The 16,889-nt window shown below is 51.8% G+C and overlaps 2 protein-coding genes and 1 pseudogene across 3 annotated transcripts in view; 1 reads left to right on the forward strand and 2 right to left on the reverse strand.

Moving 5' to 3' along the window:
• LOC137308586 (zinc finger protein 436-like) overlaps positions 1-11,483 on the forward strand; it is a 60,134-nt gene extending 48,651 nt beyond the window's left edge. Inside the window, exons 1-2 of one of the 2 annotated variants that reach the window (XM_067977204.1) lie at positions 3,493-3,994; positions 8,366-11,483. In XM_067977204.1, coding sequence (XP_067833305.1) covers positions 8,645-9,487 — 843 coding nt within the window. In that variant the 5' untranslated portion in view covers positions 3,493-3,994; positions 8,366-8,644 and the 3' untranslated portion in view covers positions 9,488-11,483. Of the gene's footprint in view, positions 1-3,492; positions 3,995-8,365 lie in introns of those variants that run through there. The other variant, XM_067977203.1, reaches the window with a different exon arrangement.
• Positions 1-16,889, reverse strand: part of LOC137308625 (zinc finger protein 850-like) — a 50,548-nt pseudogene that overhangs the window by 12,946 nt on the left and 20,713 nt on the right.
• On the reverse strand, positions 1,558-3,790 carry LOC137308603 (zinc finger protein 239-like). The gene is made up of 2 exons (XM_067977224.1): positions 3,487-3,790; positions 1,558-2,809 (listed from the first exon to the last, which is right to left on the reverse strand). The coding sequence occupies exon 2, from the start codon at positions 2,528-2,530 to the stop codon at positions 2,108-2,110; it is 423 nt and encodes a 140-aa protein (XP_067833325.1). The 5' UTR covers positions 2,531-2,809; positions 3,487-3,790; the 3' UTR covers positions 1,558-2,107.

Below are 16,889 nucleotides of genomic sequence, written 5' to 3' on the forward strand. Positions count from 1 at the left end.
TTGAAGGGTTTGGATAAAGTAAATAAAGAGAAACTGTTCCCATTGGCGGAAGGGTCGAGAACCAGAGGACACAGATTTAAGGTGATTGGCCAAAGAACCAAAGGTGACATGAGGAAAAACCTTTTTACGCAGCGAGTGGTTAGGATCTGGAATGCACTGCCCGAGGGGGTGGTGGAGGCAGATTCAATCATGGCCTTCAAAAGGGAACTGGATAAATACTTGAAGGGAAAAAATTTGCAGGGCTACGGGGAAAGAGTGGGGGAATGAGACTGACTGGATTACTCTTATAAAGAGCCGGCACGAGCCATCAACCAATAATTATTTAAAAATTCTTCCCCCTCCTCAGCTGTAAACCACCCGTCCCCTCTCCCTCACTGTTTGAGATCAACACCCTCTGTCCCACCTGTTAATATCTCCTCCTATTCACGGCCGATGGAGCTGCCTCACTGAGGTGCAGCTCTGCCATCGATCCCTCGCCCCACCCCGAATAACAAAAACCAGGGCCCGTTCCCCGTCAATAAACACCAGCGGGAAATTCGGCCCCCTCAACAGACAACAGGGACCGCCCCTTGATGACATCACAGTGGATGTCTCGGTGTCCCATTGGTCCAGGGGGCGGGGATTCCCCCCCGGTCACTGTCCGGGATTCGGGGGGGGGGGGGATTTTGAGCGAAGTCTCTGAGCGGGTTCCCCGGCCGTGACCACCCTGTGGATCGGGGGAGGGGAGGGGTTCAAAATGGGGCAGAAGAGGGTTCAGACACACAAATCACTAAAAGTAGCGACACAGGTTAATAAGGCCGGAAAAAAAGGGCAAACCGAGCGCTGGGGCTCATTTCTGGAGGGAGAGAATTGAACAGCAGAGAAGTTATGTTAAACTTGTATAGAACCTTGGTCAGACCACACTTGGAGTACGCGGCACAGTTCTGGTCTCCATATTACAAAAAGGATAGAGAGGCTCTGGAGAAGGTGCAAAAAAGATTCACAAGGATGACACCAGAACTGAGAGGTTATACCTATCAGGAAAGATTGAACAGTCTGGGGCTCTTTTCTCCAGAACAGAGACCGGAGAGAGGTCTTTAAAATTATGAAGGGATTCGAAAGGGGAGACGGAGAGAAGATGTTTCCACTTGTTAAGGGGAAGCTCGATAAACACATGAGGGAGAAAGGAATAGAAAGATATGCTGATAGGGTGAGATGAAGGGAGGAGGCTCGTGTGGAGCATAAACACCGGCATAGACCAGGTGGGCCGAATGGCCTGTTTCTGTGCTGTACATTCTATGTAATATGTAACAGGAACAAATTTATTTATTTTCCATCTGCCTGTAGTGGGAAGGAGAAACACTATTTACTATCCAGGAACCAGTAAAAACACGGACCTCACCGTCTCTCTCAAACTCCTTTGCCAATTATTTCCGTGGAAATGTTCACTCCAACCCTCAAAGAGCGTCACCTCACCGCAAGCAAAGTCGTGAGACCCGCCAGTCAGCAGAAACAAAGCACCTGGAAGGAAACCTCTTAAACTCAATTCAATGATTCCCCGTGGGTCAGGATCGAGCGTATTGTCCGAATGCAACTTTATTACACCGACACCAATAGTATAAGAACTATTACGGTGAGACAATAAACTCACACACACTGGTTTCCTGCAGGCCCAAGGTGATCCGGCCTGGCTTCTGTAGATTGGACTTCTGACCGTCCTGTCAGCTTAACAAACCAAAAGCCTTGCTGTTTGTTCTTAAATCATCCCCTTTAATGTGAGTCATCTCACATGATGCCCAGAATATATATTGAAGTGAGATTCCTCCAGACCTCAACATAATGGCCGTGTTAATAGTTTAATTGCTTAAAGTTTAACTTGATGTCTCCTGCCTGGCAATACAAAGGGACAGTCTATGTCCTGGGCATCCCAGATAGATAATGTGATGACTGGCGGGCCTCTGTTGTTCTTGCGAGCCTCTGATATCAACACGTATCGAGATGTGATTAACGTTGATTGAGAACAAAGCAAATTCTAACATTGTAAATTCTAACAACTGCCAGAATGAACATGGTTCAGTCCTGGATGTGATTAACAGCAGCAATAACAGCAGAATCCAACCGCCTGCAGTCACTGGTGAACTCGCTGGTGTCTCAGCAGGTGCGACGACCGAGTGAATCCCTTCCCGCACACGGAGCAGGTGAATGGCCTCTCCCCGGCGTGAACTCGCTGGTGTCTCAGCAGGTGGAATGAACGAGTGAATCCCTCCCGACACACGGAGCAGGTGAACGGCCTCTCCCCGGTGTGAACTCGCTGGTGTGTCAGCAGGTGGGATGACTGAGTGAATCCCTTCCCACACAGGGAGCAGGTGAACGGCCTCTCCCCGGTGTGAACTCGCTGGTGTCTCAGCAGGGTGGATGAACGAGCGAATCCCTTCCCACACAGGGAGCAGGTGAACGGCCTCTCCCCGGTGTGACTGCGTCGATGAGTTTCCACCTCAGACGGGGAATTGAATCCCTTCCCACAGTCCCCACATTTCCACGGTTTCTCCATGGTCCGGGTGTCCTTGTGTCTCTCCAGGTTGGACGATCAGTTGAAGCCTCGTCCACACACAGAACACGTGGACGGTTTCTCCCCGTTGTGAACGGTGCGATGTTTTTTCAGGCTGTGTAACTGGTTAAAGCTCTTTCCACACTCAGTGCACTGGAACACTCTCACTCGGGTGTGTGTGTCTCGGTGATTTTCCACTCACACTGATGTTTGAAATCTTTTCCCACAGACACAACAGACAAACATTTCTCCTTCCACATTCAAAAAAATGAAGCCTTGAATCTGTGTTGGGAAATACAATGACACAAACATGATTCAATTTGTAAATTAAACCATTTAAAATCAAATAAAATGAATTTTATTCCTTTCTCTAAGTGATGTCTGGGCTGAGAATGAATGTTTGCGCCCGGTTACGCAGTGTGTCACTGGTTCTCCGCTCCAAATGCACCTCTTTCGGCTCACGGTATCATTTACACCTTGCGTTTCTGAACCCCATCTCAGAAATATCAGCAATTGGTGATTACAATGGCGGGCAATCATACCCAGAATGCTCCACACACTAGAATATGGCCTATGTCAGCTGTGGCTCAGTGGGTCTCACTCTCCCTGAGTCAGAAGCACAAAATCTGGGCTGACACTTCAGTGCAGAACTGAGGGAGGGTCACACTGTCGGAGGGTCAGTACTAAGGGAGCGTCACACTGTCGGAGGGTCAGTGCTGAGGGAGGGTCACACTGTCGGAGGGTCAGTGCTGAGGGAGCGCCGCGCTGTCGGAGGGTCAGTGCTGAGGGAGCGTCGCACTGTCGGAGGGTCGGTACTGATGGAGCGTTGCACAGTCTGTGCGCGGTCCGCATCAATGGCTGCCTCAATACCCACAATGCCCAGCGCGCCAGAAACCGCTCTATCCGTCGCGATAGTTTCAGCGCGCATGCGCCTATTCCCCCTCCCCCACCACACATACCACGTGGGCGGGGACCCGCAGTGCATCCTGGGCTGGGCTCCAGCCGCTTGTGGAGAGTCCGGCGGCCGGAGCGAGTGAGGAGAATCACCGGGGCCCCGGGGTGCGGGCGGAGGAGGAGCGAGGGCCCGAGACTGTTTGATGTGTTCCGGCCCTCAGTTGTTTATGAAGCCTGCACCGATCCGCGCTCTCTCCCCTTTCCCGGGCACGGCCATTCCGGGCCTTCGGCCCGCACTCGGCCGCCGCGCCGCTCCGCTCCGACCTCTCGAAGCTTCTCTTACCACGGCCCGCACCGCGCATGCTCGGGACGGAGACCCCTCCTCCAGACTGCGCCTGCGCGCTCGCCTCCCGTCAGACCGATAGGGCGCTTTCTACGGCGCGGGGGTTTCTGGGTAAGGATGACCGCCATGGAAACGAATTGAAGCGCCGCACGCCCGGGATGGGAGCAAAGTCTGTCCTTTTTCACCGTCGCAGCGGGAAATCTCCAATACAGGTTATCGAATTGAAGCAGGTACTGGTTGTACTTTCATATTCTGATTATATTTCAGGGAGTGAGTGCTCAATCTATGGGCACAGGCTGCCGAGGGAGACGGTGGGAGCAGTTAGTATATAAAGCATTCAAATCAAATTAGATAAAATTTCTTTCAGTAATGGGCAATTAGGGATGGGTAACAAATGCCGGCCTTGACAGCGACGCCCACTTCCCATGGACGAATAAAAAAAAATAACTGAGGATACAGTGTGTGAGTAATTTAAGACTTGACCTGTGGTGAGTGCAGCATTGCTTCTGAGGAACAGGTGACTTTGGGCCTGTGGTTCCCAATGCTCTCCACCACTGGGGGTTTTCCTCACCTCATGTTTGGGTCTGTTGGAGACAAATTGATAAGAGATTGATTGTTATGATTAGTCAACAACTCCATTATCAATTCTTTTTTATTCATTCATGGGGTGTGGGCGTTGCTGGTGAGGCCGGCATTTATTGCCCATCCCTAATTGCCCCTTGAGAAGGTGGTGGTGAGTCGCCTTCTTGAACTGCTGCAGTCCCTGTGGTGAAGGTTCTCCCACAGTGCTGTTTGGAAGGGAGTTCCCGGATTTTGACCCAGCGACGATGAAGGAACGGCCGATATATTTCCAAGTCGGGAGGGTGTGTGACTTGGAGAGGAACGTGCAGATGGTGTTGTTCCCATGTACCTGCTGCCCTTGTCCTTCTAGGTGGTAGAGGTCGTGGTTTTGGGAGGTGCTGTCGAAGAAGCCTTGGCAAGTTGCTGCAGTGCATCCTGTGGATGGTACACACTGCAGCCACAGTGCGCCGGTGGTGAAGGGAGTGAATGTTTAGGGTGGTGGATGGGGTGCCAATCAAGCGGGCTGCTTTGTGTCTTGCGACTACCAGGATGGTAGAAGACGAACTAGATGAACCTTGGTCCTTTTTGGTCCATCAATTCCTCTGTTCCTATTTTCTAATTCTTTCCCAAGCAGATTGAGGCCTGTGATTCTGAGGTATACATTCATCACGTGTCTTTTAGTGAAACAAAGACAGATCCTGCTGGAAACATTCGGCCTCCATTTTAGCACCCGCTATCGGGTGCGTTCCTGCCGGGGGGGGGGGGCTCCGAAAATCGGGGAATCCCGGAGCGGGTCGGGAGCCCGGCTCCAACCCGCCCACTTCCGGATTCCCCACAGACGCGCCGACGTGCGCGCGCAGCCCCCGCATGTGGGACTCCCGCAGGCAATTAAAGCCAGCGGGGGGCCACTTGAGAGTATTTACCGAGGTATTTCAGGTCATTAACAGACCTGATTAAGGGAATATGTCAGGAGGGGTGGGATTTTAGAAACAACTGGGACTGTTTCCCAGACTGGGGGAAACACTCCCAGTTGAAATGGACGTGTTGCAGCTATCAGCCTGTGGCAGCTGCAAAGGTCCATTTGTCAGGTGGCGGGGGGAGACCCTCACTCATTGCAGGAGGCCACTCTATCACTTGGGACAAAGTTTGGCCTCCACCACCCTCCTCCTGACAATCAAATTCACCAACTTGCACACTTACCCCGGGGTCCAGAGACATGTACCTACCTTGTGGACCCCCTCAGATGTACATCTTCAGGATGGGGGCCGCTGTAGCTGCAGTCATGACCTCCTCGGAGGGCGAACACCATCACCAGCCTCGCCGGCCAAGCCGTCCACCTCTGACACGTGGAGCTCCACAACACAGTGTTGTGACACATCCACCTGCACAGCAGGAGGGAGGGCAACCGCAGAGAGAGATGCGTCACAGGGGGCACTACCCTCGCCACAGGGTCCACAGACCGAGACTCAGCTTCCTGGACCTCTCTGAGCAGCAGTGCACACGGAGGCTCAGAGTCACTCGACATGTAGTCGTGGACATCTGCAGCCTCCTTCATGCCGAGCTGCTCCCGGCTGGCCCGAGCACCATCTTTTTACCTGTCGCTGTCAACATCACCACTGCCCTCAACAACTTCTCCTCCGCATCCTTCCAGGGTGCCACCGGGGACATCGCCGAGGTCTCTCAGTCGTCTGCACAAAAAAGCCCTGCAAATACACCCACACCCACTCTGCAGTGACACAATGGGTGGCATCAGGTGTGGGTCTTCATTGTGATCCTCAGGAAAGGGCATTATTGCACAAACCAGACAAGATTCGCAAAGACGTGGCAGTAGTGGTGCCAATATAATATGTGATGTGAGTTGGTCAGAAATTAAATAGCAGTAAAAACCATGACAAACCCTCAAACACCCTTGTGCATCCCCTTCATGCTCACAACACGTTTGCCTTACGCTTCCTACTGCACATATGTGATGCATGCCCTGTGGCTGCAGCACAGGTAGTGGCAGGTTGAGTGAGGCTGACTGTGAAAGAGATGCATCAGAGGGTGAGTATGAGATAGAGCCATGAGATTGTATGAGGATTGGGTTGAGTGGTCGTGGCGGGATGAGTACTGGCGAGGTGAGTAAGTGCAGGTAAGATGAGGATGAGGTTTGAGTGGGTGTGAGGGGTGATGTGACAGAGTAGTGTTGGAGGTGCAGAAGGAGATGTGGGGTGGGGGCGGTGATGTGGCAGATGGAGTGCAGGGGAATGAGTAAGTGTACTCACTTTGGCTGACCGACTTAGGTCATTGCAGCGCCTCCTGCACTGTATGCAGGTGGGCGATATGTTGGTGGTGCAGGTGACCTGCCTCTGCCACCTCGAGCCAGGCCTTCCTGGTGGCAGAGGCAGGCCGCTTCCTCCCGCCCGCCGGGGGGAAGATCTCTGTCCTCCCCCTCCTCCTCACCCCATCTAATGATACCTGGAGTGAGGCATCATTAAACTGGGAGCAGCCTTCCCCCTGGGCTGCTCCATGCTGTAACTTTTCCGATTTCTTGCAGCATGTGTCAGTGGAGGACTGCCCCTTTAAATAGAGCTCCTCCAGCTGACAGAGCTTCCTGCACATGCGCAGTCCGCCTGACGCGCAGATCAGCAGTGGGGAACCCGGAAGACCAGGTAAGTGGATCCAATTAGGCTGCGATCGCGCGGGGGGCAGACTGATTTCACCGGGCGTGTTACCCACGCACCCAATAGCCCCCCCGCCGCGAACCCGCAGCCCTGGTAACATCGAGCCCCTTGTGTCCCTTTTTAGCGAGGACACATAACATGGTAATAGAGTCAGCCTGACAGGCAGGAGAATGAGGTGAGGCTCTTAACAGATCGTCTACATACTGGACCAGAGTGGAACCTGCTTCTAAGACAATGTCCTGCAAGTCTGCCTTTAAACACTGTGAAAATATGGTTGGGCTTTCAGTGCAGCCTTGAGGCAATCGTGTCCATGGATATTGTCTTCCCTGAAACGTGAAAGTGAAAAGAAATTGGGAGTGGTGATGAATTGGGAGACTGAGAAACGCTGAACATAAGTCAATCACTGTGTAATGGGTGGAGCCGCAAGGTACACTGGTGAGAATTACAGCAGGGTTGGGCACAACAGGGGAAACAGGGAGAACAGAGGCATTCACTTCCCGTAAATCTTGTACGAGCCGCCATTTGCCTGTTTGCCTCTTCTGAACAGGCAAAATAGGAGTGTTGCAAGGACTTTTAGTTGGTTTTATGATTCCACAAGCAGCACCGAGCAGGTGATCTGGTTTTTTGAGGTGGTCGGTTGAGGGAGAAACTCTCCTGCTCTCCTTTGCGGTGGTGGCCGCGGGATCTTTTGCGTCCACCCCGAGAGGGGCAGGCAGGGGCTTCGGTTCAACGTCTCATCCGATGGACGGCTCCTCCGACAGCGCGGCGCTCCCTCGGTACCGACCCTCCGACAGCGCGGCGCTCCCTCGGTACCGACCCTCCGACAGCGCGGCGCTCCCTCGGTACCGACCCTCCGACAGTGTGACACTCCCTCGGTACCGACCCTCCGACAGTGTGACACTCCCTCGGTACCGACCCTCCGACAGTGTGACACTCCCTCGGTACCGACCCTCCGACAGTGTGACACTCCCTCAGTACCGACCCTCCGACAGTGTGACCCTCCCTCAGTACTGCACTGAAGTGTCAGTCCAGATTTTGTGCTTCTGACTCAGGCGAGAGTGATACCCACTGAGCCACAGCTGACATAGGCCATATTCTAGTGTGTGGAGCATTCTGGGTATGATTGCCCGCCATTGTAAGCACCAATTGCTGATATTTCTGAGATGGGGTTTAGAAACGCAAGGTGTAAATGATACCGTGAGCCGAAAGAGGTGCATTTGGAGCGGAGAACCAGTGACACACTGCGTAACCGGGCGCAAACATTCATTCTCAGCCCAGACATCACTTGGAGAAAGGAATAAAATTCATTATATTTGATTTTAAATGGTTTAATTTACAAATTGAATCATGTTTGTGTCATTGTATTTCCCAACACAGATTCAAGGCTTCATTTTTTTGAATGTGGAAGGAGAAATGTTTGTCTGTTGTGTCTGTGGGAAAAGATTTCAAACATCAGTGTGAGTGGAAAATCACCGAGACACACACACCCGAGTGAGAGTGTTCCAGTGCACTGAGTGTGGAAAGAGCTTTAACCAGTTACACAGCCTGAAAAAACATCGCACCGTTCACAGCGGGGAGAAACCGTCCACGTGTTCTGTGTGTGGACGAGGCTTCAACTGATCGTCCAACCTGGAGAGACACAAGGACACCCGGACCATGGAGAAACCGTGGAAATGTGGGGACTGTGGGAAGGGATTCATTTCCCCATCCAGGCTGGAAACTCATCGACGCAGTCACACCGGGGAGAGGCCGTTCACCTGCTCTGTGTGCGGGAAGGGATTCATTCGTTCATCCCACCTGCTGACACACCAGCGAGTTCACACCGGGGAGAGGCCGTTCACCTGCTCCGTGTGTGGGAAGGGATTCACTCGTTCATCCACCCTGCTGACACACCAGCAACTTCACACCGGGGAGAGGCCGTTCACCTGCTCAGTGTGCGGGAAGGGATTCACTTGTTCATCTCACCTGTTGACACACCAGCGAGTTCACACCGGGGAGAGGCCGTTCACCTGCTCTGTGTGTGGGAAGGGATTCACTCTGCGCTCCACCCTGCTGACACACCAGCTACTTCACACCGGGGAGAGGCCGTTTAACTGCTTCGTGTGTGGGGAGGGATTCACTCGTTCATCCCACTTGCTGACACACCAGCGAGTTCACACCGGGGAGAGGCCGTTCACCTGCTCCGTATGTGGGGAGGGATTCACTCAGTCATCCCATCTGCTGACACACCAGCGAGTTCACACCGGGGAGAGGCCGTTCACCTGCTCCGTGTGCGGGAAGGGATTCACTCAGTCATCCACCCTGCTGACACACCAGCGTGTTCACACCGGGGAGAAGCCGTTCACCTGCTCCGTGTGCGGGAAGGGATTCAATCAGTCAGTCAATCTGCAGGCACACCAGCGAGTTCACACCGGGGAGAGGCCGTTCACCTGCTCCGTGTGCGGGAAGGGATTCACTCGGTCGTCCCACCTGCTGAGACACCAGCGAGTTCACCAGTGACTGCAGGCGGTTGGATTCTGCTGTTATCGCTGCTGTTAATCACATCCAGGACTGAACAGTGTTCATTCTGGCAGTTGTTCGAATTTACAATGTTAGAATTTGCTTTGTTCTCAATCAAAGTTAATCACATCTCGATATGTGTTAATATCAGAGGCTCGCAAGAACAACAGAGGCCCGCCAGTCATCACATTACCTATCTGGGATGCCCAGGACATGGACTGTCCCTTTGTATTGCCAGGCAGGAGACATCAAGTTAAACTTTAAGCAATTAAACTATTAACACGGCCATTATGTCGAGGTCTGGAGGAATCTCACTTTCATATATATTCTGGGCATCATGTGAGATGACTCACATTAAAGGGGATGATTTAAGAACAAACAGCAAGGCTTTTGGTTTGTTCAACTGACAGGACGGTCAGAAGTCCAATCTGCAGAAGCCAGGCCGGATCACCTTGGGCCTGCAGGAAACCAGTGTGTATGAGTTTATTGTCTCACCGTAATAGTTCTTGTACTATTGGTGTCGGTGTAATAAAGTTGCATTGGGACAATACGCTCGATCCTGACCCACGGGGAATCATTTAATTGAGTTGAAGAGGTTTCCTTCCAGGTGCTTTGTTTCTGCTGACTGGCGGGTCTCACGACTTTGCTTGCGGTGAGGTGACGCTCTTTGAGGGTCGGAGTGAACATTTCCACGGAAATAATTGGCAAAGTGAGAGACGGTGAGGTCCGTGTTTTTACTGGTTCCTGGATAGTAAATAGTGTTTCTCCTTTGAAGGGTTCTCAAAATTCCCACATTTTTCATATCATCAACGAGGATATGACTTTTGGACCTTTATGGCAGAGGACCCGACTGCTGGGTTAAATATGGATCCTTGCAGACAGGAGATTCGGCCCATGAGACTGGACATGCCCGGGCTTGTTGGGACAGTGTGGATTGTTCCTGAAAACCAGACAATGAGAGGAGACAGAATCCGCATTCTTCCCTTTCAAACAATCAACCCAGAGAAAGACTTCAGCTTACACGAAACTAAAGCCCATCAAAACCTTGCATAAATTATCGCTTAGCAATCAATGCAATTATGCAAACCCATCAATACAATGGCTTTCAGTTCAAGCCTCGTTCTGGGGACAGGAAACCAACAATCACCGGAAGAAGCCCACCATAATCAGACAAAGAACTAACCTTGTTTTGGAATCAGATAAGAAATTCGAAAAACAGTATAACTGGGCGACCAGTTACGAAGCACAGGAAATTGGTTTTGGAGCAGGTTCCAAGCAGTTCAGCTTGAAACAGCAGTTTTGGAGCAGCAACAAGGCAACCGCAGTCCTCCACGAAGATCGCCCACCCACAACTGCGCCTTACCGCACCAACAGACTCGATCCAACTGAAGAACCTTCGCAGATTCCACAGACCCAGGACCACGTGGGGACGGCAGGGCCCAGAGGACACAAAGAGCGTACCCCAAAACTGCAACCGGCTTACCTGGCTGGATTTCGAACTGTCAAGGAACCCTGGTTTGGTGAGCATGATTCCTGACCTCTCCTAGTTCAATTGAGTTCGGTTTTGGGGGTGGGACAAGGGTAAGGGGATTAGTGGGGTGATTTTCCCTCGTTATGCCGTGTGTTCCCCATTCTTAACTAAGTGTACTTTGTATCTCAGTGTTATCCTAATGTAATGGAGAGGTCCCGGCAGATTGGAAAACTGCTAATGTAACACCCTTATTTAAAAAGGGTAGTAGGCAGAAGGCTGGAAATTATAGGCCAGTTAGCTTAACATCTGTGGTGGGTAAAATTTTGGAGTCTATTATTAAGGAGACAGTAACGGAACATTTAGATAAGCATAATTTAATAGGACAAAGTCAGCATGGCTTTATGAAGGGGAAGTCATGTCTGACAAATTTGCTTGAGTTCTTCGAGGATATAACGTATAGGGTGGATAAAGGGGAACCAGTGGACGTAGTGTATTTAGACTTCCAGAAGGCATTCGACAAGGTGCCACATAAAAGATTATTACTTAAGATAAAAAATCACGGGATTGGGGGTAATATTCTGGCATGGGTGGAGGATTGGTTATCGAACAGGAAGCAGAGAGTTGGGATAAATGGTTCATTTTCGGACTGGCAACCAGTAACCAGTGGTGTTCCACAGGGGTCGGTGCTGGGTCCCCAACTCTTTACAATCTATATTAACGATTTGGAGGAGGGGACCGAGTGCAACATATCAAAATTTGCAGATGATACAAAGATGGGAGGGAAAGTAGAGAGTGAGGAGGACATAAAAAACCTGCAAGGGGATATAGACAGGCTGGGTGAGTGGGCGGAGATTTGGCAGATGCAATATAATATTGGAAAATGTGAGGTTATGCACTTTGGCAGGAAAAATCAGAGAGCAAGTTATTTTCTTAATGGCGAGAGACTGGAAAGTACTGCAGTACAAAGGGATCTGGGGGTCCTCGTGCAAGAAAATCAAAAAGTTGGTATGCAGGTGCAGCAGGTGATCAAGAAAGCCAACGGAATGTTGGCTTTTATTGCTAGGGGATAGAATATAAAAACAAGGAGGTATTGCTGCAGTTATATAAGGTATTGGTGAGACCGCACCTGGAATACTGCATACAGTTTTGGTCTCCATACTTAAGAAAAGACATACTTGCTCTCGAGGCAGTACAAAGAAGGTTCACTCGGTTAATCCCGGGGATGAGGGGGCGGACATATGAGGAGAGGTTGAGTAGATTGGGACTCTACTCATTGGAGTTCAGAAGAATGAGAGGCGATCTTATTGAAACATATAAGATTGTGAAGGGTCTTGATCGGGTGGATGCAGTAAGGATGTTCCCAAAGATGGGTGAAACTAGAACTAGGGGGCATAATCTTAGAATAAGGGGCTGCTCTTTCAAAACTGAGATGAGGAGAAACTTCTTCACTCAGAGGGTGGTAGGTCTGTGGAATTTGCTGCCCCAGGAAGCTGTGGAAGCTACATCATTAGATAAATTTAAAACAGAAATAGACAGTTTCCTAGAAGTAAAGGGAATTAGGGGTTATGGGGAGCGGGCAGGAAATTGGACATGAAGCTGAGTTCGGATCGGTCAATGCCCTGTGGGTGGCGGAGAGGGCCCAGGGGCTATGTGGCCGGGTCCTGCTCCGACTTCTTGTGTTCTTTAGATTTGTGGTTAGGATCAGATCAGCCATGATCTTATTGAATGGCGGAGCAGGCTCGAGGGGCCGATTGGCCTACTCCTGCTCCAATTTCTTATGTTCTTATGTTCTTATGTTATAAGTTCATTTGTGACTTCAATAAACCCAGTTTCGTTTCTTGTACCAAAACCAGTTGTCTGCTGTATTTTTTGTCACAACCCCCAAATAAGTCCAAGGTCGAGAACCCAGGGAGTGGGAGCGATTCGGACTGCTCAGTAGTCAGAGGTGAAGCTGACACACACCACCACCCCCTACAAAATGGCGACCCAGAAGGGACCTTGGCAAAAGGGATGTGACACAGTGGACACTGATTTGGAAGAGAGAACTGTAATGGAAGAGAGGATCTAAGATTATGTGTTCAGTAAGGTGAATATGGAGAAAAAATGGGTCACTAATCTGTTAAAGGCTGGGCGCCCGGTAGATGCTGCAGCTAAATGGACAGAAGGGAAGGATCATAAGAAATCCATAGAAAAGGCAGTCTGGCTGATGTGCTTCAAGAAACAGATCCAGCTTTTGGACAGGCTCATTGAAGCACAGGCAGCTGAGATTCGGCAGTCAGCCCTTGAAGTCCAAACAAAGGCCCGAGCAGGGGAGAAGTTACTGTTAGCATTGCAGACTCTGAACCAGGAAAGGGTGCAGTTAGTGGGGGAGCATAAGACCCAACAGGAATATTTACAGTGTCAGGTCACCGAGGCCAAGAACAACGAGCTGAGGTTGCGGGAAAAGAATGCCCGCCTGGCAAGTCAAGTAAGAGAGCAGGAGGAGAAAGTAAAAGGCTGACAGGCAGCCTATAAAATAGTGAGCACACAGGGGTCTGAGGATGCAGACCATGGCCCCTGCCAGAAGCAGATAGAGAGTCTGAACCTTGCTCTAAGGACGGCAAAAGGCATGGTATACCTCATCAGCCCGAGTGCAGCCCAGGTCGACTTCACAGGGAACCTGGGGAGAATGGTTCAGACACCACAGGTAGTGCCAAGGGACGACCCGGTTGAGGAGCAGGAGGGCCCACGACCACCACCCGTAGCGCCAAGCTTTAGCAAAATCTGGCAGGAGAGGGGGGTGGAATTAGGGGCAGAAGCTGAGGAGGAAAACCCCCAGCAAGAGAGGCTGGGACCGGGGCCGATGTGCCCGGCCCGGCAGCAAAGGTTCGGCCCGCCCGCTGATAACGGGGATGAGGGACCCCTCCAAAACCAGTTCGTAGTTCCCCACGGCACCCAACAGCTTAGGGCCATGGTAAGCCATTTCACTAAACTTGCGGCAAATGGGGACCCCTCGGTCCACTTCAGGGAAGTGGAACAAGCAGCAAGCATCAACGAGTGCAATGATGCTGAACAGGCCAAAATGCTGCTATTCTCCCTGGAGAGTAAGCTCTTCCAGTCCCTCTCTGACCAATGTAAGATGGGACAGTGTGATTATGGGGAGCTCAAGGAGGAAGTTCTTGAGGCCATGGGGATGAATGAGGGAAGTCCTTTCTCCCGGGTGGAAAAAACAGTGCAGCTCGTTGGAGAAACCCCGCAGGCTTTTGCAGACAGGTTGTGGCCGGTGTATAGGAGCGCATGCAGTGGGACGCCTAACCGAGCTCACCTGGACCAGGATCAGCGGGCCCACTGGCTCCGTTGCCTGGTGGCAAACAGCTTGCCACAGGTCAGGGCCGCGGCAGGAATGTGGTTTGACCCAAAGAATCCCCTGACCACCGAACTCACAGTGGTCAGACAATTGACCATAGCTTACCGTAATGGTAAAGGAACCGATGCACACCCACCAAAAGGGAAAGTGCATGAAATGAAACCCGGCCAGGGTAGGAAGGAGTGGCATCAGGAAGGGAATAACCCTTCCAGCACAAAGCTCAACTGTTATGGGTGTGGGATGGATGGACACTGGAGGAAGGAGTGTAAGAATCCTTGGAAAGATAACAAGGGAAAGAATTCCTCAACCCCAGCCCAAAAGGCAGAGACAGGAATCCCTCCCGCCACGGTCGAGTCATTTTTGGACGCCATGAGAACCCTATTGACTGGCCCAGGGAAGGTAGCAGCCACCACCGGCACTCTGACCCCATCAGCCCCATCTAACCCACAACCCTGACTGGAGCCAGCACAGCCTGTTTATCTGTGTTCCCTTACCTACGACTTATGGAAGAGACCCCTCGTTGAGATGGAGGTAGAAGAGGGAAAGGGGACCTATCTGTTGGACACGGGAGCATCATGTACCGTGATCCATTCAGCTCACCCCACCACCTCACCTCTATCTAACGGGGTCCCATACAGTCTGTCGGGATTCACAGGTAAAGAACAGGCTGGCTCATTTTCCATCCCGCTGAACATTCGTTTAGGAACACTCCGCTGTAAGTGGACCTGTGTCCTAATGAAGTGGGAAGTGGAGGGTGGAAAAGGGATCCTGGGAGCCGACTTTATTGTAGGCCACGGGATCCTAGTGGATTTGAGGAATCACTGCCTGTGGGGGGCAAATACAGGAAAGGAAGGCGGAGTAGTCGTCATCCCAGGGAAACAGGGGAAGGGGACCCTGTGCACCATGAAGCCTAAAGAGGGTTATAACCTCAAACTCATGGTCAGCAATAACCCAAGGGAGTTCCAGGCATTTGTGCGAGCCCACCTCGCCACATTTGCCACACACAAACACGACTGTGGGAGGGTCAACGGGTTCGAGGTCAGTGTAGATGGGGACCCTATGGCCCGACCACAAAAGCAATATAACTTCCCCAGGGAAGCGGAGCCAGACATGGAAGCAGCCATGTCCTCTTTAGTGCAACAGGGCGTCCTGAGACCGATAGCCACCCACGTGAACTCTCCACTGTGGCCGGTTAGAAAACCGGACAACTCCTGGAGGGCCACAGTGGACTATCGGGTGCTCAACAGTAACATCCCAGCCTGTGCACCCACGGTAGCAGCAGTTGCCGACCTGATAGGAAGTATCCCAGCATCCGCGACCACTTTCACGGTGCTGGGTATCTCCAACGGGTTTTGGTCCATCCCTTTAAGGAGAGAGGATCAGTACAAGTTTGCCTTTACCTTTAAAGGGCAACAGTACACCTGGAACTGTCTGCCTCAGGGCTTCCACAATAGCCCCAGCATTTTCCACCAATGCATGGCAAACAGTTTAAAGGGCTTCAGCCAGCCCAGGCAGCTGGTACAATACGTGGATGACCTGCTCCTATTCACCGATTCGAGAGAGGAGCATGGCCCACTTCTGGCCGAACTGCTGGAACTGCTCGGGCAGGAAGGTTTTAAAGTGAACCCAAAGGAAGCCCAGATTGGCCAGCAGGAGGTGAAATTCCTGGGCCTGACAATACGCGCTGGGGAAAGGGCCATAGATAAAGCTAGAAGGGAAGCAGTACAGGAGTTACCAGTCCCCAACACAGTCATGGGAGTGAGATCGTTTCTCGGGCTAACCGGGTACTGCAGAGACTTCATTGAGGACTATGCGGCCACAGCAGCCCCTCTGCTCCGACTCCTGCATAAGGGAGTGGAGTGGGTTTGGGATGAGGGTTGCCAGGCAGCATTTGTCAGGCTCAAGAAAGATCTGCAGACCGCACCAGCTCGAGGGGCCATAGATGGAGGGAAAGAGTTCTTCCTGGAGGTAGCAGCCAGCGGGGACAGCCTGAGTGCTGTGCTGCTCCAAGAGCGGCATGGCAAGCTGAGACCGGTGGTCTACTCCTCCAGGATACTCACAGATGTGGAGAAGAGCTACTCCAATTGTGAAAGGCACCTCTTGGCCACATATTGGGCTGTGAAAAGATCGCTGATCTTCACAGGCACCTCTCCCATCACCCTCCTCACCCATCACACGCCCACCCAGATGCTCCTGGACGGGAGAATCAAGGATGGGACAGTGAGCAGTGCCCGCATTGCTCGCTGGACCCTGCTTCTCTCACAGATGGACCTGAAAGTAAAAGGGCTCTGCGAGCCAAAGCTCGCAGCTAACCTGGTATATCCTGGAACAGCCCACCGGTGTTCCATAGAAGGGGTTTGGGAAGTAAACATAGGTTTACGGGCCGGGATACACCCCACAGGCCGTGAAATCTATGTGGATGGCTCCAGCACAGTATCTGCTGGTGAGCGACTCACTGGGTGTGGAGTTTATGACCCAGAGGCAGACCTTGCCCTGGCAATTAAGCTCCCCAGCACCATGAGCGCCCAGCAGGCTGAACTGTCCGCGGCAGTGTACGTGGTTACACACCCCGAGATCTTCCCCAC

Source organism: Heptranchias perlo, unplaced genomic scaffold (genome assembly GCF_035084215.1).
Source record: "Heptranchias perlo isolate sHepPer1 unplaced genomic scaffold, sHepPer1.hap1 HAP1_SCAFFOLD_134, whole genome shotgun sequence".
Classification (NCBI taxonomy): domain Eukaryota; kingdom Metazoa; phylum Chordata; class Chondrichthyes; order Hexanchiformes; family Hexanchidae; genus Heptranchias; species Heptranchias perlo.